Genomic DNA, 25,200 nt, shown 5'->3' with positions numbered 1-25,200 from the left:
AGGAAGCTAGCCAGGTGCTTGTGCAGTCTCTTGTGATCTGAAGGCTAGACTACTGCAACTTGCTCTTGCTTGTATTCTTCTAAGAGCCATCAGACCTCTACAACTTGTCCAGAATGCAGCAGCATGACTGGTCTTCAGTCTTCAGAAGTTGACACGTTACTCCACTCCTGCGCTCCCTTCACTGGCTTCTAGTAGCTGCACGCATCTGATTTAAAATCTTGATGCTTGCCTACAAAGCCAAAAATGGACCAGCCCCTCCATACGAGGTCAATGGTTTAAAGCCTGATCCGTACCTCGAGTACTTCAAACCTCAAGTATGGCTTGGCTTGAAATACCATGCTTAAAGTCCCATGGAAGACAAACATCGACTATTTTCTGTCCTGGCTCCTAGATGGTGGAATGAACTTTCGTTTGTTGTCTGGACAGCAGTGTCCCTTGCAGTCTTAAAACAGACTGAAGACCCATCTATTCAAGGAATATTTAAATGACCACTGACCCTGCTCCTATATTGACTAACTGAAACCAGTACTTATTGTATGGTATTGTTTATTATACTGATGTTGTCTAACAAACTCTAGTACTTATTGTTTATTACACTTATCATAGATAGACCTTATGTATTTTGTACCTTTAGGCATCAGCATTGATCCCTATATTTCCACAGTATTCTAGTACAATAAGAGTGTCTGCTAAATGCCGTAAATGTAAATATTCGTATAGTATTGCATGTAGCTGTACCTGCTTATGATAAATGGCATTATTAGTGTTAGTTTGAAATAGTTAAAGCAGTTTTTTAGTCAGCTTTTGTCAGCTTTCATTCACAGTAAGTCATTCAGCAGATTTTTGGGCAGTTGTTTTCTCACAGTTTCTTGGGTGACAAAATGAGTACTAGTCAGATGATATAAGTATAGAGGGGAGTTGTACAAGAAATGAGTCAGTCTTTCCTGACATAATTACCAGTCATAACATATTGAATAATGTTTTGACAATATGAAATCCTCAATAATCCATTCTTGAACATCATGGCAAAAAATACCAGTTGTTTACTGATAATATTTCTTTCATGCTCTGTGACGAGGGAGGCGAGGTCGGATGCAGAGATGAACCGTGTTGCACACACAGACGTTTATTTAGCACATGTAACCAAATGAGCACATCGAAACACACCAATAAACACTAAGGACTAAACAGGACTTTATATACATACACATAACAACATAAAACGAGGAACAGGTGTGAGACAGAGGAAGGGTGTGATCCTGTATACAAACACACACACACACACACACACACACACACACACACACACACACACACACACAGAGTGAGGCATCTGGGAAGTGGGGTCCATGCTGTGACTTGCTCACTCTGGTTTATTCAATATTCAAAATTTAATATTAATAATTTAAAAAGCCCTAATTTGAAATAATGAGTAGTCCCTCAGCATGAATCGAGATATTAAAAAACAATTAAATACATAATTAAAAAGAAATGAGAGGAGAAGAGATGATTGGAGAGGAGAAGAGAAGAAGTACCAGAGGAGAGGAAGAAAGACATGGAGAACAGAGGAGAAGAGAGACCCAGAGATGAGAGGAGGAGGAAGAGAGAGAAGAGATGAGTGGAGAACAGAGGAGAAGAAAATATGTGACTGGAAAGGAGATTAGAATATATGCCCAGAGGAGAGAGGGCTGGAGAGGAGGAGATGAGTGGAGGTTAAAATGAGAGGAAGGCAGAGCAGATGTCCCTGATGTCCACCCATGTGTACTTAAGTAAATAAAATGTGTTAGTAAATAAAAACATCAATTTCCTAAACCTTGGTTACCATATGTCGACATTCATATAACAATACATAGATTTCTGGTTATATGAGTATCATTATACTTTATTAGTCCCTTAATAATAATAATAATAATAATAATAATAATAATAATAATTTAATCACAGGAGTTAGAGATTTGGTACCCCCATCTTTGCTGTACCATACTTCACATGAGGTTATTTTGATAGCCAATATTTTGATATTATTTAACTCATTTTTGATCTTGAGAAATCTTTATAATAAACTGAAATATATCTGAATATATATTTGCCTGAGTGATGTCTTTTAAAGAAAAGGCAAATTCTCAACATGTCCTGTCACTCGGGAATTTTGTGTTCTTGGCCCAGTATGTGTAGTCCAAACCCTACTATAGGAAAGATGCTTCGTTATAAGACACACGGGTTTATATTGAACTGAGAATATCCTCAATCATGTATTTATTAAAATAATAATGTTTTTCCTCATTGACATTTACATCCCATTCACATTCACAGCAATAATCAAAACACAACTCTGTGTTTGCAGTTTTCTTAGAAGTAATCATTTTTCTATTACGTGGTCCTAATTACAGCTGTAAGTTCACCATATCAATACCCCATACCCAAAAGCTGTGATTAAAAGGTATTAACCAAAGGCAACTTTAAATTTTATACAAGGCTTCTTCAAGACACGCGTGTGGACAACAGGGCGTACTGCGATTATACACAGTCTGGGGTTATTACCATGCTGCCAACATTGTTGTTATGTTTCTTATCAATATTAATAAAATATACTAACTATTTATCCATGATTGATGGGGCACATTTTAGGTAAGAAAACAGATGAACAAAAAATACCAAGCATATTTTGAATTGTGAAATTTCAAGGGTCCTCTATATTTTAGTCAGGTACCAAAAGTAAAGGCACTTATTGAAGGACCCAAATCAAAGAGAACTTTATCATTATACTTTATTAGTACCTTAATAATAATAATAATAATTATTATTATTATTATTATTATTTCATCTCATGAGTTAGTGAATTCCCTGCCCCCTTCGTAGATTTCAGTTCATTTCTACGCCCTTGTATTTCTATTGTGAAAAACAAACACACACTGGTCTCTACTCATGCGAGCTTTGGTGAGTAGTCAGTTTTTAGATTTTAAGAGAAACACATGAATGAGAGGAACATAAGCATTGCCTGATTAGAAACCATCCACATCCACAGATGGCGCTGTAGGCGCCGCTTTCACTTAATAACTGACCTCCTATTTCGTCTGAGTTTATTTACTACTAAACCCTTCCGGGTCTCCTTGTTCACCATCGTCTTTTCAGTTCCAATGTTTTAATGATAACTTCTTCGGAGCCCTTTAATTAAGTCTTTTTTTCCCCCCTAGTAATGCATTATAGCGCTTTCTTGGGTAACCTACTTGCAGATTTGCATTAACCGATACAAGTAAAATCAATGCCAACATGCATAACGTATTGCGAGCCTGAAAGGTTTAAAACTTTTGGGCGATTCGCGTTGTTTATTCGCTTAGTTAAGCTGACAAGTTAGTTACTTGTTTTCCTAAGTTAAGATCAGTGGTGACCGAAATACACGCCGAGGATATGAAAAGATCATCCGTGAGGCACGCGCGCAGCGCCGACCCTTCTGCACCGACGCGTCGGAGCGCGTGTGTCGAGTCGCCCGGGCGTCGAGGCAGAGTCCGGTGCACCGGCAGGACGGCTCCGAGCGACCCCTGCTCGACATCTGCAGACGTGTCCGAGACCACCGAGTTTAACACGGAGCATGAGCGGCTTTGGGGCGCGCCGCCGCAGACACGTGAGTGGTCTCTGGTTCTCGGGCATGGACGGTCCTCCAGAGTGCAGGTGATGTCTGGGTACAACATCTACGTGTGCAGGCTGAGGATTAGAGCCCTGCAGGAACGGAGAGTGGTCGTGGCGCGTGTGTCACTGGTGTTGATTACGCGTGGCTTTCTGACGGTAAATTAACGTGCACTCCCTTTCTCGTCTTTATAAAGCGACAGGCAGACTCAGCACTGAATTCTGTCGACTATGTCACGGAAGATTTTCAACTCGGAGACTTCGACAAGCCTTTGGAAACTTGCCCGAGGACTCGGTGGGAGACTGTGAACGAACGTGCAGGTCGCATGACCAGTCGACCGTCCGTTTCTGTTCGGACTTCCAGCGCCTTTTGGGCGTGCCCGTGCACCGGGACCCGACCCTCTCACAGTTCATCTGCAAAAACTGCCACGCGCAGTTTTACAAGTGCCACAGTGTCCTTCAGGCCTTCCGACAGAGAGTGAACCTGACCCCGTCCTCCCGAGACAGGTGAGCAGACACCACCTTTTCAGACCTGTCCCATAGCTTACTTTAGTTCATTCAGATCAATTTTAATTGAAATGAAATCACCAAATGCTATTTAGGATACTTTTACAATTACGGCATTTAGCTGATGTTGGGGTACTTTTCTGACTTCCAGGAACAGCTCAAAATGCTCATTAAAAGAAGATTTGAACCGATCATGTAAGTGCCCATATAAAACCAGGAATAGATTCAGCACAATAGAGGCCAGAAATATCCATCTCTAATGACTTTGCCTTTCCTCTTTATCAGCAGCCATCACCTCAGACCCCACGTGTCTGCACAGTCTTGTGTCCTGGACGCACCAGCATGCTGAAGGCTGCCGCTCCTGTCCTGGTCTGAAGGAGGTGCTGGAGGGTCAGTACTGGGGCACGGTGAGGGCCGTGTGGTGCTGCGTGGATGGTCACAGTTACGTGATGGACACTAGTGTGTGTCAGCCTAGAGCAAACGCAGAACTGGACACAAGTGTGCCTCGGTCTGGAGACAGCGAGAAGGGTGGTGATGAACACAGAAACCACACCAACCACCAGCCAGTTCCACCGCCAGTCAGCACTACCACTGCTGATACGAAATTGCAGAGCTCTACCCACAGCTACTTGGACAAATGGAGCTTAGATGGTAAGACATTTCTAGGGGATTTAACTGGTGGGTCACTTGGTGACTTCTTCATATTCCCTCAAGTCATTATGACCATTAACCAATATTACTTTGATCATGTAAAATTAACATTTATTTAATTTTTTTTACCTAAGACTTAATAGCATTTCATCATCCATGTTGAGCACCATGGATGAGTTGAGTCAGTTCTCCTTGTGACTCTGGTCTTTGTTTTTGTTTAATTTGTAGGTGTTCAGCGTGACGATAGGGTTCCCTCTCCTGCCCTGGCACCGGCAGCAGTGCAGCCTGAGGACAGTGAGCTATCAGACAGGTACGGTGACCTACTCACGTCACTCTCACAGCTCCTCCGGGATGGACCCAGATGGAGTGCCACATAAACCCTGGTCTTACATGTTTCCTACTTGTTTCGGGTTAGTTTGTTCTTTTCATAGACACTGTCCATGTCTCCTTCCTAGTAATTGCAGTTTTATACTGCACTACTTTTATCATTTACAAATATGTAACTATGGCAACCCTGACTGCCCCGCCTTCATCCTCTACTGCTAATGTGGACTAAACCCTCAGCCCTGCAGAATACATGCTGGCACTCTGGACAGGGATTGTAAAAGCCTGGACTTATTTCATCTTTAGGAACTATTCCAGTGAGGAGGAGGAGTCCGAGGACAGGAGGAAGAGTGGCTCATCTGACGACAGCGCTGATGTGTACCCTGAGAAACGGTGAGGCGCTCACACAGAACATTTATCTTCAAATGAGGGAGTCCCGTCCCCACGTGGCGAGACCAGAACATCAGCAGCAATGCTGAGAGGTCACGGATTGGACTGTATCTTGCAGTATGACTTGTGATGATTACATAAACTTCAGCGACCCCTTGTGATATGATTGGATCATGTGATGCACAGAGAACTCATTTGCATATTGTAGGTCAGTATGTAGATAGCCAGTATTGTGATGATTAACAAACAATATTTTATGAAACGCTGCTGAGAGTATCACTACATCAACTTACACACCAGCTCAGGTTCCTCACTTGCTTGTATCTGCACATTCTTTGCCCTGTGTCCAGGGTCGCAGCATCTAAGCGAGGCAGCAAAGATGTAAAGGCCCTGGAGCCCAAAGAGAGAAGAAAACCTGGGCCCAAACCAGGCTGGAAGAAGAAGATCAAGTTGGAGAGGTAAGATGGTGCCAGCACACCGCAGTTGTCTGATGTATTCAGACTCACAGATCGTAGTGGGGTGATGTCAGAGATTTATCACCTCCTCCATCCCCAGGGAGGAGCTACCCACCATCTACAAGTGTCCTCACCAGGGTTGTACGGCTGTGTACAGGGGACCAGACGGTATGAAGGTCAGCTGACCATGCACTCTCTCTTGCACTCTCACTGTAATTTCCAGTAACTATCCTTGGAGACTTGTGCAATGCATATTACAAAGAAGTATTATAATGGTTGGTGGTTTAAATATTTCATCCTAAATTCGGTCTGTCAGAATAATTGCTAGCTCGATATCTTAAGAGTATTCATTTTACTTGGGCAGGTTCATTGTTTCTAAAACCCATCATCAAAGACCACCAGACACTCCATGTTTTTATTCTAACCCAGCTCCTAGTACACCTGGCCCAGGTGCTGTGAAGGGCCTGGTCCAGGTGAGTTGGGAGATGAGGCAGAAAAAACGTGGACTGCCTGCTGGGTCGGAGGTCCAGCCTGAGATGTGCTGGCATACGCAAGACAAACAATCTTGTGCACAGAGTTTCTGAATCTGCAGCTTCAGCTACAGCACCACCTAGAGGGCCATCTTACTGCTCCATGGCACATATTTAAGAACAGTGGAAGCACACTGGCAACACGGCCGTGCGGTGTCTCATGGTTATGATCTGTGACAGAAACACATAAAGGAGCACCACGAGGAGGTGAGAGAGAGGCCCTGCCCCCATCCAGGCTGTAACAAGGTGTTCATGATAGACCGCTACCTCCAGAGACATGTCAAACTCATTCACACAGGTGAGCCAGGCACCTGGCCTGTGGAGTCTGTCTGTGTGTGTGTGTGTGTGTGTGTGTGTGTATGTATGAAGTGTTAGCATGTCACTTTCCTCTCTCAGAGGTAAGGAACTACATCTGTGATCAGTGTGGTCAGACCTTCAAGCAGAGGAAACATCTCTCCGTGCACCAAATGCGGCACTCGGGAGCCAAACCACTGCAGTGAGTACCGAAGTGCTAGAAAGACTGTAGCCATGGTTTTCATTGTAAACATGCCTATGTGCGTGCACTGAACTATGTGTCTAAATGTGTTCACACCATCTCAAGTGATCCAATTAAAGCAGATCACTGAGGCACAGCTGTGTAACCCTTGACATTGTCTCTATCCTGAAAATGCCTTGAGTGCATGTGACTATGAAACTGTTGTAACTATTGAACCATTAGCTAGCTAGCAAGCTTTAAACTGTTGATTTACATTTACATTACATTAATGGCATTTATCTGACACTTTTATCCAAAGCGACTTACAAGTATGAGTGAGTACAACTTCAGCAATTGATGGTTAAGGGTCTTGCTCAGGGACCCAACCGTCGCAACCAGGCTGCAGTGGGACTTAAACTGGCAACCTCCCGATTACAAGTCAAGCACCTTAATCACTGAGCTACCACTGCCCAATTGATTTGGTGTATTTTCTAGTCAGTCCCGCGGTGAGGTTCCTAATGTAGTAGGCTAGGCAGTCCTTTATGTTAGGTACACATCAGAATACATTCCCATTCACCTGACATGTCATGCTTTCCATGTGGGTCCCTGTCCGTCTGGTCACACCTGTACTAAGAGCTGTTTGCTCGTGATCAGACCACTCCAGACGCCTGCTAAACACCAGGCCCAAACGGGGCCATGTTCCCACCTACAGGTGCGAGGTGTGCGGGTTCCAGTGTCGTCAGAGGGCGTCGCTAAAGTATCACATGACAAAGCACAAGGCGGAGGCTGACCTGGAGTTTGCCTGCACACTCTGTGGGCGGCGGTTTGAGAAAGCCCACAACCTGAACGTGCACATGTCCATGGTGCATCCCATCCTCCAGGGCTGCGCCGTCTCCCTGCCCCCCGAAGCCGAGAGCCAGAACCCTGGACCGGTACAGGGCAGTGCACAGCCTCTTCCCTGACCCTACCCAACAGGCCCTGCAGTGGGGGTTTGGGGTGTGAGGATCAGCTCTGGTGCTGGAGGACATTTCTCTGCTGTTAGAGTACAATCACAACAGCTGTGTCACAACCACAGCCACCATGCAGTACACTCAGTAATGCTCCTACAGCACTCAAGAGCAACTATAATGACCACTAACGCAGTTATATAGTGTGTTTATTAGGTTTATTGCATTTCAGAGTTTATGCTGCAGAATGAATGTAAATTTGGCTTGCACTTGCTGAGCAAGTCTGAACATGCAGTAATTTCTTCCCAAGATTCTCTTGGTTATGTCGTGATGAACATATTGCGCTCCCCTTCAGTATTCCCCTTCTGTTTACATACATCAGCTGCTCGTGCCATCAGGAACAGAACACACCACACCCTTATTAGGGCCATCCAGTGCCCTGTACTGGGTTCTGATGCGTGAACCAGCTATTGTGGGGGGTCACAATGTTGATCATGTGGTCTCAAACCACCTCCACTCACGGAAAGCTCCTAGATGAGCTGAATATGGCATCAAGGCTGGGGTTGAGGTCAGGGGGAAGGTCAGGGTTGCTGGCGTGTAACATCATGGACAGCGCAGAGCCCACCTCAGGGTCCAGCTCCTCACAGTCTGCCTGCACCTGGAGAAACGGTGAAGCAGAGCTTGTTTCCTGTACGTACCAACACCCATCCCAGAGGACGCTCACCCTGAGTCTGAGCCTTCCAGAGGACCTGCAGCGTCTCACTGGAAAGCTTCAGTCCTCTGCAGCTCTCAGAGGTGCTACTGATTTACTGACATTGTTATTCTGTCTCAGTTAATGGTGTAGTCCGACAGCTCCTAAGGTGTTTTTACAGATCTGTCCTAAAAGATGACACTTATGGAAACGTTCACCCTCAGATATTCGTGGAACTGCAAACATGAAATGAACTGTGTGTACTTGTGAAAGGTTTGTAATAAACTGAATTTCTGAATATATGGCATATAACTTGTTTTTAAATCTAGAAGAGATTATTGCAAAACTCCAGACAAACACTGCAAATGCAGTTTGTGATTCTACATCATTACAAACTTGTTCCTGCATAGAAACAATTGTATGAAGTGATTACTACAACTACTCATTTAACCAGCAGTACTCTACAAGTAGTACAGCTGTTGTCAAATTGGAGCTCATTGAGATTTGAAAATGGTATATCTTAATTGAAATCAAATTATTCAGGCCTTTCTGTAACCTTAGCCACAGACGCCAATACCTGTAGTGCATTATCCTGTCAGGGTTGTGCCAATTGCGAACTGATTGGCTAGCTGCCCTTTTGCCTATATGTGTGGTGGTGCATCTTTTCATGCTGGTCTGACGCGAATCAATGTTTTTATTGTTGCGACTCGGTTCAGCCTTCGTGAACAGTTGCACATTGAAGATAAACTGAACCCTTCAGATTCAGATATACCCATGTGACTGAAAAAGCTCTGAAGGCCAGGTTTAATCATCACTTACAGTAAATCATGAGTTTTGGTTGAGGCAGTTAATAATAGATCTCATTGCTTCTTTGCTGATGGGTTATTGAAACATCCTTATATTTCAGGCCTGGCTAACACTCTGAACAGGTTGTGTTGGCCATGTGTCACCTTCTTTTAATTAGGAAACACAGTGAAATACCTTACAGATGGGTGGGAAAATGAAGAGAAAGAAAGACAGAAAGACGATGCCCGTGGGCAATTAAATGCTGAATTGATACTATCGCCGCATGCATAGAGCCCACCATAGAACAGCGCCCCCTCATCATCACAGAGTGACGTGAGGAGAGTGTTCAAAAGGGTGAATACCAGGAAGGCGGCGGGACCAGAAGGTATCTGCGGGAGAGTCCTCAAAGCCTGCGCATTACAGCTAGCACCGGTATTCATCGACATCTTCAATCTCTCCCTGACACTCGGTATCGTCCCATCCAGCTTCAAGCGATCCACCATCGTCCCCGTTCCGAAGAAACCTCGACCCTCTGGCCTCAATGACTACAGCCCTGTTGCTCTCACATCAGTCATGATGAAGTGCTTTGAAAAGCTAGTCAGAGATCATCACTGCCAGCCTCCATGGACAGTTTGCATACCGCCACAACCGCTCCACTGATGATGCAATTGCACATCTGCTCCACACCACACTGACCCACCTGGACAAAAGGGAGGGGTAATTATGTTAAAATGCTGTTTGTAGACTACAGTTCAGCATTTAACACCATCATCCCCTCCCTACTCACTACTAAGTTGGAGGATCTAGGACTGCATACATCCCTGTGCTACTGGATCTCCAACTTCCTAACAGACAGACCACAATCAGTACGGGTGGGCAACTGCGCCTCATCCACCCTCACCCTCAGCACTGGAGCTCCTCAGGGTTGTGTCCTAAGCCCCCTGCTCTACTCACTGTACACCTACGACTGCACAGCCACTTCCAGCTCCACCATCATTGTCAAGTTTGCTGACAACATCGCTGTCATGGGCCTGATCACGGACAACGATGAGAGGGCCTACCTGGAGAAGATTAAACACCTGGAAAACTGGTGCCAGTAAGACAAAGGAGCTGATCGTGGATTGCAGCAAGAAGCAGGAACAGCACTACCAACCTGTGAGGATCAGTGGAACCACGGTGGAGAGAGTAGATCGTTTCAGGTACCTTGGTGTTCACATCTCGCAGGACCTGTTCTGGTCCCGCCATACCAACTCCCTGGCAAAGAAGGCTCGTCAGCGTCTTTACCACCTCAGACGCCTAAGAGACTTCAGACTGCCCTCCAAGGTACTGCGGAACTTCTACACCTGCACTATCGAGAGCATCCTCATGGGGAACATCACAGTCTAGTTTGGGAACAGCACCAAGCAGGACAGACAAGCACTCCAAAGGGTGGTGCGTTCAGCAGAGCGCATCACTCATACAGAACTTCCTGACCTGCAGACCATCTACAAGCGGTGCCAGACCAAGGCCAGGAGGATTGTGAAGGACCCCACCCATCCCAACAATAGGCTCTTCTCTCTGTTGAGGTCAGGGAAGCGCTTTTGCTCCCTGATGACCAAGACAGAGAGACTGAAGAGGAGCTTCTTCCCACAGGCCATTCGGGCCCTGAATCAGGGAAATTGATAAACTGTGGGGGGGACCACCACCATCATGTAACATAATTGTAAATATGTTCAATTACCACCATGTAACATAACTGTCATTTTACAAGATGGATCTGTACATTTTGTACATTGTGTACAATACATATATACACAACCATATACATTGTGTATAGATAGATAGATAGATAGATAGATAGATATTTCTCTATGCACCCGTTTTTCTTTTTCCTCAGTTTGGACAGAGCAGTCAACCATTTCACTGCGAGTTATACTGTGTATGACTATGTATGTGACAAATAAACCAAACTTGAACTTGAATTTGTAACGCCCAAACTGATCGTGAACGCTGAAAAGTAGAAGTGCTACAGACTGATGTTTACGGCAAAGGCCTTTGCTACTGTTCTGGCAGCATTACAGGTACAGCACACACCAGTTCAACCAAGCCTGCATACACTTTTGTACATATACTGCCTCCTTCAAAATGACAAAAATAGCAGGCATTTGATTGCTCATTTTAAATGTCAGTCAAATTTCCTTTCCCCATGGGCGATTCTCAGCCATGTTAAAGTGACGAAAGGCACCGCTCTCCCTAGGTGTGCATGCGTGTGTACCTTGCTCCACTGGCTATGTGAGAGGGAGCTGATAGGACTCTGTTGGATGCTGTTTAGTACAATACGCTGGGCTCTGGCCAGAAGCTGAAACAAACACACACACACACACGCTTCATAGGAAAACCTTGTAGTTTTGACACCAGTCTAAAGTATGTTACAGACAGGGTCAGTGGTTCCTGTAGGTGGCGCTGTGGTGTGACATGGACATGCCTGCAGGGGCAGAGTCTCAGAGCTGATGGGTGCCGTGTGTCCATGCAAGAAGAGCCTCAGAAGGGCCACGTATAACGTCACAGCTGTGTGTAGGAATCTCGGAACCCTCACCGCCCTGTCCAACACTCCTCCTGCAGCTGCTAGGATGCTATACACACACACGCATGCACGTGTTAGCCTGCGTACAATCAGCTTATGGCCACTGGTGCCAGTACACTGCCTCACCTGAAGAAAGCAAAAGGCATCAGCCGGATATTCACATCCGTGGTCACCATGGTGACGCACTGGAAAACATTTTCCTGTCCTGGAGATAAGGTAAGATGAAAACAGTTACTGAGTCATCACTGCAGGACCTGCATGCACAAAGCTACAAAGTGTAGACCAGAACTGGAACTTCTGCGTACCAGATCCTGATTGGTGGAAAAGTGACAGCCAATCAGAAGAGTCCACTAGCAGGGTTAGGAGGTGAACACTCAGATCTTTAGCATGACTTACAATCTTCTCCTCCTGCAAAGAAACATGTACATATAACGACCAAACTGCACGATCCACACACAGAGCCACACCCCTACTGGACATACAATCACCCCCCCCCCCCCCAAACCTACATCGCTAAACACACACACACACACACACACACACACACACACACACACACACACACACACACACACACCCACACACCCCTAGACTGCCTAAACAATCACTACCATGAACACACACAACTGTTTTATGTATTAGGATAACAATGCAACTACAAATTACAGGTAAACTAGAATTATTATTTTGCAAAAGATGGCTGAGAGAGAGAACTGCAATACCTGGGATCTGAGGTGAGCAGACAGAAGGTCTGTTGTGTAGAAGAACATCAAGAAAACCAGCACCTGTATCACGCACACACACACACACACACACACACACACACTTACTTTAGCAGGTTTAGAAGGTCCATTGCTGTGTGGTGGTGCTGTGATCTTACCTGTTTGTGCCGCTCTGGCGACAATGTAAGGTTTGCTTTAATATGCTCAGTGCTGCCACCCTGCTGTTCAAGTGCACAGTGCAAACACACAGCCAGGAGCAGAGGAGGTGCTGGAGGCACAGCAGGTGAGAGCCCCTGAGCAGCCCTGAAACACACACACAGACACACACACAGCAGGAGTGTTTCAGATTTGTGTGAGTGGCTGATAAGTCCTACCTGTTGTCTTAGTGAAGAGTACATCAGCCCTGTGTGGGTGTGTGTTAGTTACCTGCTGGCCCACTCATGACACTCCCTAAGGAGTTGTATTAGTGCAGGCTGCTCCCCCATCACTCGTTCACACAGAGAACACAGCATCGGAGAGAGACGCCGCCACCAGTGCTAACCTCACACACACAATCATACATATAAATCTTCATACAATTTAGTTGGCAGAGTACATTTTACATATATATGTGCGCACGTGTGTGTGTGTGTGTGTAACTTACCGCCACTGACACCAGCAGCAGAGGACACTTCAGACTGAGCTGGGAGAGGGCTATGTTAGCAGCTTCCACAGGAGAGTCACACTTCACACTTGCACTGAACACAGCCTAGCACGAACACACAAATCTGGAATGTCAATATGAGCATTATTGTGACATCAGTGTAAATGTACTTTTTTTTTTCTGGACCACCAGCAGAAGCAGCATCTTCACTGACTCACTAAAGACCGGTATGTGAGAATAACATGACTAAACACATTTCAATTGAGCTAAATGTTAGAAAGCACTGATTAACCTCATCGACCTATGGTGAAACGCATGCATCTTCTGTGTTTGTTCACAAATTAGTTACCCTCTGGGTCATTTTGGGACAGATAAAATACAAGAGGTAGGATTGCTAAAGTGGGCGTGTCATTTCATGTGGATGTGTACCTTTGCAATGTGTACCTTTGCAACTTGAGCAAACGGGTTCATGTGTGTGTCTGACCTTGCTAGAAGTATTATAATCCATTATAATTTTGCACATATTTATATTTCTGCTTTTGATTGCTGGCTAGTCTTGTTCTGATCCAAATTCTAAACTTTGTAAATAAGAAAAACAGTGTACAGGCAGGGAGAGGTCAGACACGCATGCGCACACGCACGCGCAAGAGAGTGGAGATCCTTTGTGTGTAAGAGACTGTGATTAAAGATACTGTGGGCGGAGCTTACTGAGAGGAAGTGACCTGTGAGGGAGCAGGAAAGTGCAGCAGCAGGACAGCAGACCCTCCTCTGGAAGACAACAACAACAACAACTAAACAACCACAAATACAACAGAAACATGACAAATCTGTCTGTGCACTTGTATTTGTTTTATGACTATAATGAGTATGGTTTAAATGTGTCTGCGCGCGTGAGATGGTTGGGTCATCTTTAAAGGTAATTACCTGGTGATTGTTGATGTGTTCCATTAGAGCCTTTAGGTCCAGCGGATTTCTTCCTCCAGCAGCGCACACTCTCACCAGTACCACAGCTGGCAGGGCCAAGATTACACTGCCACACACACAAAGTGGAAATGGGAACAGAGAAGGGACACTGTTCAGCCTCATACATAACCAAATGGCAGTGTGTGACCACTGTACCTGTTGAAGGTATGCAGTGTTCTCTGGAGTTCCAGCTCAATGCTGATGTTCTCAGGGTCAGAGGTCACAGAGCACCTTTGCGCCATCAGGTCCCAGAGGAAATGTCCCTCCTCTCTCTCCGTCTTCCTGTGGATACGTACAAACTCCAGCTCCCACACCAGCTCCTGCACACAGAGCAGACATCAACAACACATCAAAGCACTGCCCGGCCCCTGCCTTACCCCACCCACACTGACTCTGCTGACGGTGGGCTGGCAGTACCTGCAGTCTGGACAGCACGTCTACACGGCACGAGTGTGTGTGTTCAGGAGCAGAGAGGAGCCTGCAGGACAGAGCAGATCAGCATCACCACAACATACGTACCTGCATTGATGTGTGTGTGTTGTTCTGACCCTGTATCCAGTACAGCGTTGATGGTGTGTGTGTGTGTGTGTGTTGCTCTGACCCTGTATCCAGTACAGCGTTGATGATGTGTTTACATGCTGTCACACTACTTCCCCCACAGCCTCCATTAGCCACATCCAGTGGGAGGAACCACTGAAGACACACCCACCGCTCATACACCTGCCTGCACACACATACGAACAGATGAGATTGAGAGAATGTGTGTATACCTATATTACAGCAAGTGTATGTGTGTGTGTATATATCTACCTCTCACTTTCAGACAGAGCATCCTCACTGCGTTGCACTTTGAGTTCAGCCGTTAACCACTCTGAGAAGGAGAGCTTAACACACAGGCAGAGAGGAAGACATTAATCTAGCACATTCTGTGTGTGTGTGTGTGTGTGAGAGACATATACAGTCATGCCTGGTGTTCTGGATGACTCCACAGGTTCCTGATGGCTGTGTGTTTCCACATTGCTCTGACAGAGCTCCTCACATCTCCACTTGAGTCAGTCACACTCATCCATGCAGACAAACACTCCTCTTCATCAGCTCCCTCACTGAACACACTCCCATCAACCATGGTAACCACACTTGCACGAGTCTCAGGCAGGAGCCTGGGCATGAGGAAGAGCAGCTACACACACACACACACACACACACACACACACACACACACCTCAAATAAAACTTGAATTTCACTTCAAGTTTAAGTCTCCTTCTAAGGGTTGTTTGAATAAACAGAAGCAGACAGAGAGGTGTGCAGGGCTGTGACGCAGGAACCCAGAGCTCCCCAGCAGGTTTGCAGGGGTCATGGCCCTCAACGCAGGGGTCAGCCCGGTGTCTGCGCACGTCTGTGTGAAGCTACAGGCGTGAGAAGGCAGGACAGCCTCGTACCTGCTTATGCAGACGTCCAGGGACCCAGTGATTGAGCTCCTCCCTCTGGGAGATGGATCTACACCGGGCATAGCACAGTGCAGCAACAGACAGCCTGGACACACACACACATTAAAAACTGTTTATTGAGCAGTGTGTGTGCGTGCACACAAGTTCATATGGTATGTGTTTTTGTCGTATACAACCTGAGAGAGAACTGCATGTGGCTGGCAGTGGAGGAGAGAAGAGCTGTGCTCAGAGCCTCAGCTGGAGACATGCGGGCAGACCGCAGGCTGCAGGGCAGAAGCTCCACCAGGGGGCACACTTCTCTACATGCATGCATCTCCACCAAGAACACAGCCAGGCCTAGGACATGAGCTGCAGCCAGAGATGGTCCCTAAAACACCCACAAATGATACACAACACAAAGATAAGATAATGGATAGAGAATGGAGATCTCATTGTGTTGACAACAGTTGTAAACTGCAGTTAAAACGCATGTGAATGTGAGAGGGCAAGGTCTTGGAGAGGGGCTGGTGAGATACCTGATGTAGTAGCTGGAACGTTCGGAGAATCAGGGCTGTGTACAGCTTCTGTTGTCCCACAAGCATCCTCAGAAACATACTGGCCCACTGACCCTGCCTATATAACACACCACAACTCAGCATACCACACCAACTCTAGTGGACAGGTCTGGCAGCAGAGCAGTGTGAAGTAGTGATGTGTGTACCTGTGTGGAGGACTGACCCTACACGCGTCTAACACACACTGACAGAAACCACGCAGGACCAGATCCACCACCTGAAAAGCATTAATAAATTTCGTACACACAGTGAGGTAAAAACAAACAGACAGAAAGCCATAGGAATATCTATACATTGTCTATACAAGGTAAGTGAGTGCTGTTCTCAGATCAACAGTGTGTTTTGTCTTCTTACAGAAGCAACTGTGTGTGATATAGTGGGCAGGTCCAGAGTCAGTCTGATCACTGTGTGGTTGGTCTGATCTTCAGGGCTGTCAGGACAGACGTTACCCAGAGCTTGGGACAGACGGGACAGTTGAGCACGAATGTCTAAGAGATCAGGGAAAGCTGTTCAGGGACTGTGTGTGTGTGTGTGTGTGTGTGTGTGTGTGTGTGTGTGTGTGTGCGCGCATATACGTACCTCCTTCATTAGCCCCTGCAGTCAGTAATCTCCTCAGCTGCTGTAACTGAGTCTGGACATCCACGTGAGGAGTCCCCTCCTTCTCCAGTGAGTCACCTAAGACTCACACACACACACACCCCAATAAAAACCAAACCATAGTAACCACAGTTTTAAGCTGGGAGAGTGCTAGAGCTCTGGTTCTCACCAGTGCCCCCTTCCTGTCGCTCCCTTAAACAGGCCTCAGAGTAGGAGGAGAACACAGATGCAGGGATTTTCTCTGCTCTATGGAGACAGACACAGACACACACACACACACACACACACACACACTTGCAGCACTAAACCACATTTTGATATTACATATATGTACATGTAACATGCATCTGCTCAAGTATTCTCCCAAACTCTACTGCAGAGTTATAGATGTTTCATATAGCACGCATGTAGTTTCCTCTAGGAACTGCTGGTGCTGGCCCCTGTGTCCAGGAACCTTTTAATTTACCGGACAAACAGTATAGATCTGGCCATATGCTAAAACTGGTGTTAATTACTGCTACTGTGAGAACAACACTAGATGCCTAGTCTTGAACAGAGCAAATAGGTGACAGAAATAAGACTGTCAAATGAGTCTCAATCCCCTAACATGTAGTGTTAGCTTTATTTAGCCAAGATATATACTTCACTACCAATCTAACTTTCTCAACAAAAAAAATCAAAGCTGAACTCGGAACTACTCAGAAACCTGTATGAGTCCCATTTGAATTGCTGTCTTGTTTTCTGAACACAATACCTGTAGCTATGGTTTACTAGAAAGCAATTTATCAGCTAACATTGTACACATTTATCTGAGTGTAAATGATAGTGTGTGTGTGTGTGTGTGTGTGTGTGTGTGTGTGTGTGTGAGAGAGAGTGAGAGAGAGATGCTGTAACATACTTCCTCAAGGCATCAATAAAAGCCATCTTAGCATCTGGTTCCTGTGGGAGCTGTAAGGACAACAGTTATATTCAGACTGAGCACACAATGACAGTACACACAGCAGTGTTACAGCACATCCCAACACACACACACACACACACACACACACACACACACACTCACCACCCGTGGCATCAGAAGAACAGGGAGGAACCGGGTTAGGAAATATGGCCGCCTGAAAATACTAATCACACACACACACACACACACACACACACACACGTATGACGTGTATATACTAAAGCTCGCTCCAAGACGTGTGCATGTGTTTTTTTTTACCTGGCCTCCATCACAGTGGCAGGTATCCTGCCAGTGCTCTGAAACAAGGTGACAGCCTTCTCAACGTCCCACTGAGCAGGACACTGTGACTGTTCACAACAAGACCAAAACACAACATATTTACCATCATACAGCAAGTGCACTTACTGTGATGGACCAGCAGGGGGATGGACTCACCTGAGCCTCAGATACAGCACCAGAGACAACCTCATACAAACCCATCTCATCAACAGAAACCTGCACGCACACACACACACACACACACACACACACACACAAAGTAAGCAATGAACATCCACAGAGGTCATTCCTCATCTAAACCAGCCAATTCCACTGCAAATTAAAATGGTGATACCTTCAGGTCAGAGAGGCGGGTCTTGGCCAAAGAAACATATTCCTGGAGGAGTGCACGATGCTTCCCCGTGATGTAGGGAGGATGCATGATGTGGACCTGCACACAATACCACAGACAGAGTGTTTTTACACACACACACACACACACACACACACACACACACACACACACACACACACACAATTACATTTATGGCATTTAGCTGGCACTTATCCAAAGCTTTCAAGTTTGGTTTATTTGTCATATACATAGTCATACACAGTATAACTCGCAGTGAAATGGTTTGAGAGTACTCTGTACAAACTGAGGGGAAAAAAAAAACAGGGGTACATAAGGAAATATCTATATATACAAAAATATATAACAATGTATGTACAATATGTATAATATGTTTAGATACACAATGTACAATGTATATATGGATATGTGGATGTATTTACACAATGTACAGTTCCAGCTTACAAATTTACAGTCACTCATCTTACAATTATGACTAAGCTAAGCTACCACTGCCCCACACACACACACACAAATATTCTTTTTTGTTTTACATTTTTCCCCTTTTATTGTGAATAGCATTATATCTTTTACCATCACAGATATGCTGCTCAATGCCTATGCAACAGTAAATCTATCTGTTACCTTCAAATACTGTGGGGGATCAAATGGCACAAGGTCAGACAGGAACTTCATCAAAAACAACAAGGACTTCTTGCTGTTTCCATGGTAACCACTGGTGCCACCAAATGCCATCTGCAGGAAAAAGTCATCATTAAACAAAATGGGGACATGGACTCAATAGTTAAAAAAAAAACAAAACAAAAAAAACCCCATACAAATTTTAAAATAAATTCACAAATATTTCTCTTATGCTGGCTGAAACATCAAATTTTGAAATATTAAAAGTTGCTTCCATGATTAACAGTGTCTTTCTGCAGACACAGACGTTCACACACTCATATACACACACCTTAAACCAATCACTATAGGAAGGGAAGACGGCCAGGCCCTCTAGCGCCCCCTGGCGAGCTAGCAGGAACGCAGTGATCATCTTCTCCACATCATATGTGTGAAACGCTGAACTCAACAGTCTGGAGAGCATCTCTACACAACCAAAATATAGACACACAGCAGCTCGATACAATACATGCACACACACACACACACAAAATGTAATACATCCACATACACAAGCACACACACTAATTTAATTAAACTTTAAAAAAACGTGTGTGACTTGAGTGGTCCAACCCTATGACACTTCAGTGTCCTATAGCCGGCACAGCTTTCTTACTACTGCACTTCAGTAGTAGTATATGAGTAGAAATCGTACGGGAGCCCTGACCCTGCTACAGTCTGGCACACCGCAGGACGAGAAAAAAGAAAAAGAAAAATGAGAGCAGGATGGAGCCACATGTCAGTTAGGGCCAGTCTGCTCAGATCTGACTGAGTGAAAATTCTAAACAGATTTTGGAATCGATAATTTGGGGTGTGCTGGGATAATGTAGGCCTATTTAAAATGATAAGCTAAGTTTAAGGTTTGTTAAACATGCCTTCTGGAATACTCGCCTCTACGTGTGTGCGCGTACCTTTGAGACAGGCCTGTGTGTGTGTGTGGTACACTAGCAGGGTAGACAGGCAGGAGAGAACATTTTGCCAGTTCACTTCAAGAGTCTCCAGAACCTGCTGCAGATGGACTAAAACCTCCTCCATACTGAACAACACACACACCTGAGGGAGCGAGAGAACGAGATGGAGCAAGAGAGCAAGAAAGACAGACATAATGACGAGACGCATATTGTCCTGGCCAAGGAAGTCAGAGACACTTTCACCAGAGAAACATAATAAAATAAACCAGCTGTATGGTGTCAGGGGTGTGTGTCCTGCTCACACACACCATAAACCTCTCCAAAATCACTCACACACGGTTCAGTAAAAACATTCAGAAATCATGACAGATAACTAGCGAGACAGACAGAAAGACAGCAAGACAGAAGGAAGGAGGTGGAGTGAGAGACAGGGTGACAGACACACACACACACACACACCTCCAGTTCTTATTCTGAATGACAATGTGAAGACTGCTGTTGATCATTTACCTTACGAAAGAGGGACGTCAGTAGGGGGGCGGCTTTAGCAAAACTCCACTGACTCTGCATGGCAACGGCATCCGAGACTAGAGTAACACACACACAGGCAGGAAGCACATCTGAGCCACACAGGCCAGCAGAACAGGTGTGGTCCACGGGGACCAGCATGCCTCCAACACAGCAGGTGCTCACCTCGAAGCCGGGGCTGATGTGTGAGAATGTGTGTGAGAGTGTGTCTGAAAAATCCACGGAGTGTGTCCTCCGACACCAAAGCGCCAAAAAGCGACGTCTCATACACACAGAGCCTGTCACAGAGTGACACCATCAAATGAGACAATAACAAAACTTAATACCGGACAAGCAAATATTGCCCTCTAACATCTAATATACAGGATTTAACAGAAGCATACTGGCCTTGACAATTAAAAATAATTCAACATTATGCGAGCAAAATCATTTTGTTTTTTAGCTATCCAATACCATTTGTTGTGCCCTGACATTTTTGCAAGCCTGACAAATAAGCTTGTCCTGGTTCTGGCCATTATTTTCATTAACCCTCACCAGACTCCTGCAGCCGGCTCCGGCTGTGAGTTGTCTGTGTCAACCAGTGAGTCCAGCATCCCTGGAATAAGAAGAGAGATGGACATTGAAGGGAATTTTGTGCCATGCGGAATCTCAGCTATCCAAGTATCAAGTTTGGTTTATTTGTCACATACATAGTCATACACAGTATAACTCCTAATGCCATTACAAATCCTAATGCCATTACAGATAACCTCATGTCACATGACCCAGAGACATAATGCAGAACCACCCAAAGCACTGTGGAGTACAGCAACTCTAGTGTTGGTGTGTGAAAATCTTATTTTTACATCTTGTACGCATTACTGAAGTCATCTTGAGAGAGAAACTGCACCTGCAAAAACTTTCATCTGAGATTTGTCCTTATAAGAAGCTTTCTAGCTGCTGGCTTCAGCTCTTACTCAAGATTCTACATGAATGGCTGAATTCATGTTGACACTTTTGCACTTTGTAAATCAAATATTTAGTCCAGTAAGGGCTAATACATATTGCAAAAGTATGTACTGCAGTTACCAATAACATCAAGTTATTTGTTTTTTGTGCTCACTCTTGTGAGCAATTTGCAATCTCTGCTGCATGCCTTCTCCACACTAGACAAGACAAAAGATCCAGCACAGGTGAGACGGGGGTGTATAACTGGGGTGTTGGGTTGAGATGGGTGGAGAATAGTTGGAGGTTCTTACAGGAGAGCATGTGGTCCAGCACAGAGGAGCAGTTCTCCGATACAGCAGAGTCTGCAGAGTCTGGAACTTTATGAAACCCAACACGCACCAGCTCACACACCACAGCTCACACACACACACACACACACACACACACACACACACACACACACACACACACACACACACACACACACAACTAAATATTCTCATTTTATAAAAACAATTTTACTCTCACATACTCACGATATTAACAAAAAAAAAAAAAAAAAAAAAAAAGCGGCATGACTGTGACCATGCTTCAGAAAAGCTAAATACAGAACTGTAACCTGATGCCCGATATAGGATTCCATAACAGGACATTTAGGAAGAAAGAGGCCTGGAGAGGAGAAGAAGAGAGGAGTGGAGATGAGGGAGAGGAGCATGCCTTACTAGAGAGAACCTGCTGCCTCACTTCTCCTTCTGCCTCTTCTGTCACTCTGGATGCACACAGACTCTGTAACTGAGCCACTAACCATACGCTCACACCAGACTCGCTGCCACCGCCACCCCCCACCACACACACACACACACACGGTTCTTTTGTCACTTACTCACATGTAACTGCAGTTTAGAAACTTGGCAATCACACCAGACATCACAGACTCTGGTTGGGCAGGTCATTATTTCAAAGTAACCTCACTAGCCACTGTTCTGATCCCTCCATACATGTGTCTGTGAGTGTGAGAGCATGTGTGATACCTGAGGGTGTCCTTGAGGAGCAGGAGTTTCTCAGCATGCAGATAGTAGACCACCTCCAGCACAGGCTGTGTGTGTAAGGCACATCAGGTTATATAGCCTGTCACACAAAAACACAACTGCTCAATCTCAAACTGAGCACTCTCAGAACAAGTCCACTCACACACTCTTACTTGGGCTTTCCAATAATTCTGCCACAGATGTTTAGGGCTAAAGGCTCCCACTGTCAGCAGCTGTCGAGCAGCTTTCAGGAGGACAGAGACCTGAGCCTGGGCAAGCACACAAACACACACACACCAATGAGGTTTCAACTGTGGGTTTAATTTTACCAAAGGTATTAAAACACATGATAAAAGAAGGAAGCCCAGACTCAACGTTCTCTGTTTGGTCATTGGTGGGCTGACAAAAGCCAGTGTTAGCTAGACAGACAGTGATTGGCTGAGAAATCTGTCATTCCTCAAGTATTTTCACATGAAAATTGTTTTAGTATAGGTCAAGTCAAATCTGTTTATTTAACAATTTTTACAACAAAAATGGCAACTTTACAAATGTCTGGGTCCAGATCCCTAATGAGCAAGAAAGAGATAACAGTAGGCAGAATTAGGAGAGAAACTTTGGGAGGACCAAGACACAAGAGGGAACCCATCCTCCACCGGGCAGCCGAGATAATAACCAGTCCATGCTTTATTACATTATGTTCAGTCCAAGTAGCCACTTCAGTGTAGCTGTGGCAGTCTCAGTCACTCCGGTGAGTCTAGGAAGGGCGAGCTGTATCTGCACCCATTGGATTAGATGTACAGGCTGGGTGTTACGGTTGGGCCCCAGTGCATCATTCAAACAAAAGTGATCTAAAAAAATCAAACTAAGCAGAGACTGATAAAACAACCAGCTTTAATTGGCTTGAGAGGAATATGAACGTGCAAAATTGATGCACAGATGGGCTAACACGCACCCTCTCATTGGAGCAAAGCATAGCAGAGAGCCCGCCCTCCTGCTGCCTTAGGTCTATGAGCATGTCCACAAGCACCTGTGCAGACAGCACCTCGACCGGGACACGCAGCTGCTCCGCCTCCCTCCGCAGCTCCCGCTCTGAGCCCAAACACAGGAGAACAGTGCCATGAAGAACCATGAGTCTACCACAGCAGACACAAAACTAGAGAATAACACAATTACAGTTTTTAAAACTAAACATACATGTGTTTAAAATAATATTTAATATCAAGTAGGCTGTGCTGGTTCAGAATTGGCACAAACATCATGTTTGGGATTGAGAAAATAGGAAATAAACATTTAAGTTTATGATTAATCAGCTGTCTGCTATTGACATGAATATCTTACCCAGCAGAGAAATTCCAATCTTTCCCACAGCGGTTTGACCATGTACATCTTTTGTTCTCTGGTCACAGCCGTTTTCACCAGTCTTGCTGCCTGACTGTACAGAACACACACAGGTCACATGAGATATAAATCAAAAGCATCGTGTTTGATTTGCACTGCTTTAAGATGATTTCAATTCGTCTAAGAATGTGCATGAAATAAATAATCTCGTATTAGTTTATTAATCTTAATCAGTTTCTTCCGTGGGGATAAGTTTGGTCATATGAAAAGAACGGGCACTATCCATCGTAGTAACATCATTTATTATCCTTCATGTGAAGTGGACGGACATTGTTCACTTGCAATACGAGCACCGTCCCACGACTGAGGCACACTCACGGCTGTCTCCCGGAAGAGTTCTAGGAGGTTCTGGTTCTGGATGAGTAGCTGCAAGGCTGCCTCGTGAAGCTCTTGTTTAGACTGCAGCCTGCGTCTCTTTACATCACGATGTGCTGGAAGAGAGAAACAATCCTCAGTAGAGTGCTAACGAATGCTGTACATGTCTTCATCAGGCTTGGAAACCGTACTCGTTTAGGACATAGCTATATAGTTTACTAATATACTCACTTTTAATTAATAAGGGCTTAATTGATATCTTATAAAACAAGTGCCCTTAAGAGACTGTGTCGTGTTATGTTCGTCTACGACTGCTCATCTAGTTTACGACAGTTTGATAAACAGACTAAAGATTACTACAGGCCTTTTCTTTAAGACAGCTTCTAATATTATCAAGTTACCGATCAGAGATGCAAAGGTCTTCGTCTGAGTGTACTGTGAGGCGCTCAATTCTTCCAAAGACATGGTATCATTCACATTGACCCAAACTCTATTAGTGAGATAGAGCAAACACAAAAACAGCAAGATGATCAATTATCAGTTACTGTTTTAAGGGACTAACAGCTGGGAGGTAAACCTCGTTTACAAGCTTGCTAGCCCTTCCCAGCTAGCTCGATGTACGTTGCTTTATTTCGCCTATCACTACACAGAATACAACTATTAGTGCGTTAAATCGGTGCTCACGGGGGACATGTAGCTGTTATGTTCCAGGTCCAGCAAGCACTGTCGACATTTACACGATGATTTTTAGTTTAGTGGAAACGAAGACAGCGAACACGTAGCCGCGGTTAACTAATTACCGTTAATCTCCAGTCTAAATCCGCAAAACCCCTACTTCGCGCGACTTCCTACTCGCGCACTGGCGCTTGTTTGTTCTCATTGGTTTAGACCTAATGTCAGGATAGCCAATCGACAGTGCGTTTGAAGGAAGACCCCATCCCATTGGCTGCGTAGGCACCGTTGCCATATT

General features: G+C 45.1%; 2 protein-coding genes across 13 annotated transcripts; one reads left to right on the top strand and one right to left on the bottom strand.

Annotated features, from left to right (window-relative positions):
* Nucleotides 1–1,166: 1,166 nt before the first annotated feature.
* Nucleotides 1,167–8,894, top strand: znf276 (zinc finger protein 276). Of its 4 annotated transcripts, none has more exons than XM_081698938.1 (11): nt 1,167–3,622; nt 3,822–4,131; nt 4,283–4,326; nt 4,420–4,782; nt 5,011–5,092; nt 5,413–5,499; nt 5,847–5,954; nt 6,052–6,127; nt 6,662–6,779; nt 6,857–6,977; nt 7,669–8,894. In XM_081698938.1, exons 1-11 carry the CDS (start codon nt 3,409–3,411, stop codon nt 7,916–7,918), a joined length of 1,773 nt encoding a protein of 590 aa, XP_081555064.1. In that variant the 5' UTR covers nt 1,167–3,408; the 3' UTR covers nt 7,919–8,894. The 4 variants fall into 4 exon arrangements, with proteins under 4 accessions (XP_081555064.1, XP_081555063.1, XP_026886047.2 ...); XM_081698937.1 differs by having other exon boundaries at nt 1,169–3,622; nt 4,417–4,782; XM_027030246.3 differs by having other exon boundaries at nt 1,175–3,622; nt 6,878–6,977.
* On the bottom strand, nt 8,107–25,086 carry fanca (FA complementation group A). Of its 9 annotated transcripts, none has more exons than XM_027030240.3 (43): nt 25,031–25,086; nt 24,632–24,720; nt 24,234–24,346; nt 23,856–23,949; nt 23,470–23,606; nt 22,691–22,786; nt 22,521–22,585; nt 22,212–22,315; nt 21,801–21,905; nt 21,097–21,157; nt 20,728–20,840; nt 20,545–20,621; nt 20,035–20,176; nt 19,416–19,549; nt 19,088–19,198; nt 18,446–18,541; nt 18,268–18,327; nt 18,091–18,179; nt 17,935–17,995; nt 17,770–17,819; nt 17,041–17,117; nt 16,854–16,955; nt 16,629–16,762; nt 16,421–16,491; nt 16,236–16,332; nt 15,897–16,087; nt 15,712–15,805; nt 15,239–15,451; nt 15,082–15,155; nt 14,873–14,995; nt 14,689–14,749; nt 14,428–14,591; nt 14,233–14,338; nt 14,017–14,076; nt 13,309–13,413; nt 13,092–13,201; nt 12,824–12,968; nt 12,666–12,728; nt 12,249–12,351; nt 12,070–12,148; nt 11,845–11,992; nt 11,635–11,718; nt 8,107–8,561 (listed from the first exon to the last, which is right to left on the bottom strand). In XM_027030240.3, the coding sequence occupies exons 2-43, from the start codon at nt 24,693–24,695 to the stop codon at nt 8,421–8,423; spliced, it is 4,317 nt and encodes a 1,438-aa protein (XP_026886041.2). In that variant the 5' UTR covers nt 24,696–24,720; nt 25,031–25,086; the 3' UTR covers nt 8,107–8,420. The 9 variants fall into 9 exon arrangements, 7 of the variants coding, with proteins under 7 accessions (XP_026886041.2, XP_026886040.2, XP_026886042.2 ...); XM_027030239.3 differs by having other exon boundaries at nt 24,915–25,055; XM_027030241.3 differs by having other exon boundaries at nt 16,854–16,949; nt 24,915–25,055.
* Between the last annotated feature and the right edge of the window lie 114 nt (nt 25,087–25,200).

This window comes from Electrophorus electricus, chromosome 16, assembly GCF_041902795.1.
Source record: "Electrophorus electricus isolate QZ-2024a chromosome 16, ASM4190279v1, whole genome shotgun sequence".
Lineage (NCBI taxonomy): Eukaryota > Metazoa > Chordata > Actinopteri > Gymnotiformes > Gymnotidae > Electrophorus > Electrophorus electricus.
The sequence above is the reverse complement of the archived record's forward strand: the minus strand, read 5'-3'. Positions and strand labels throughout refer to the sequence as shown.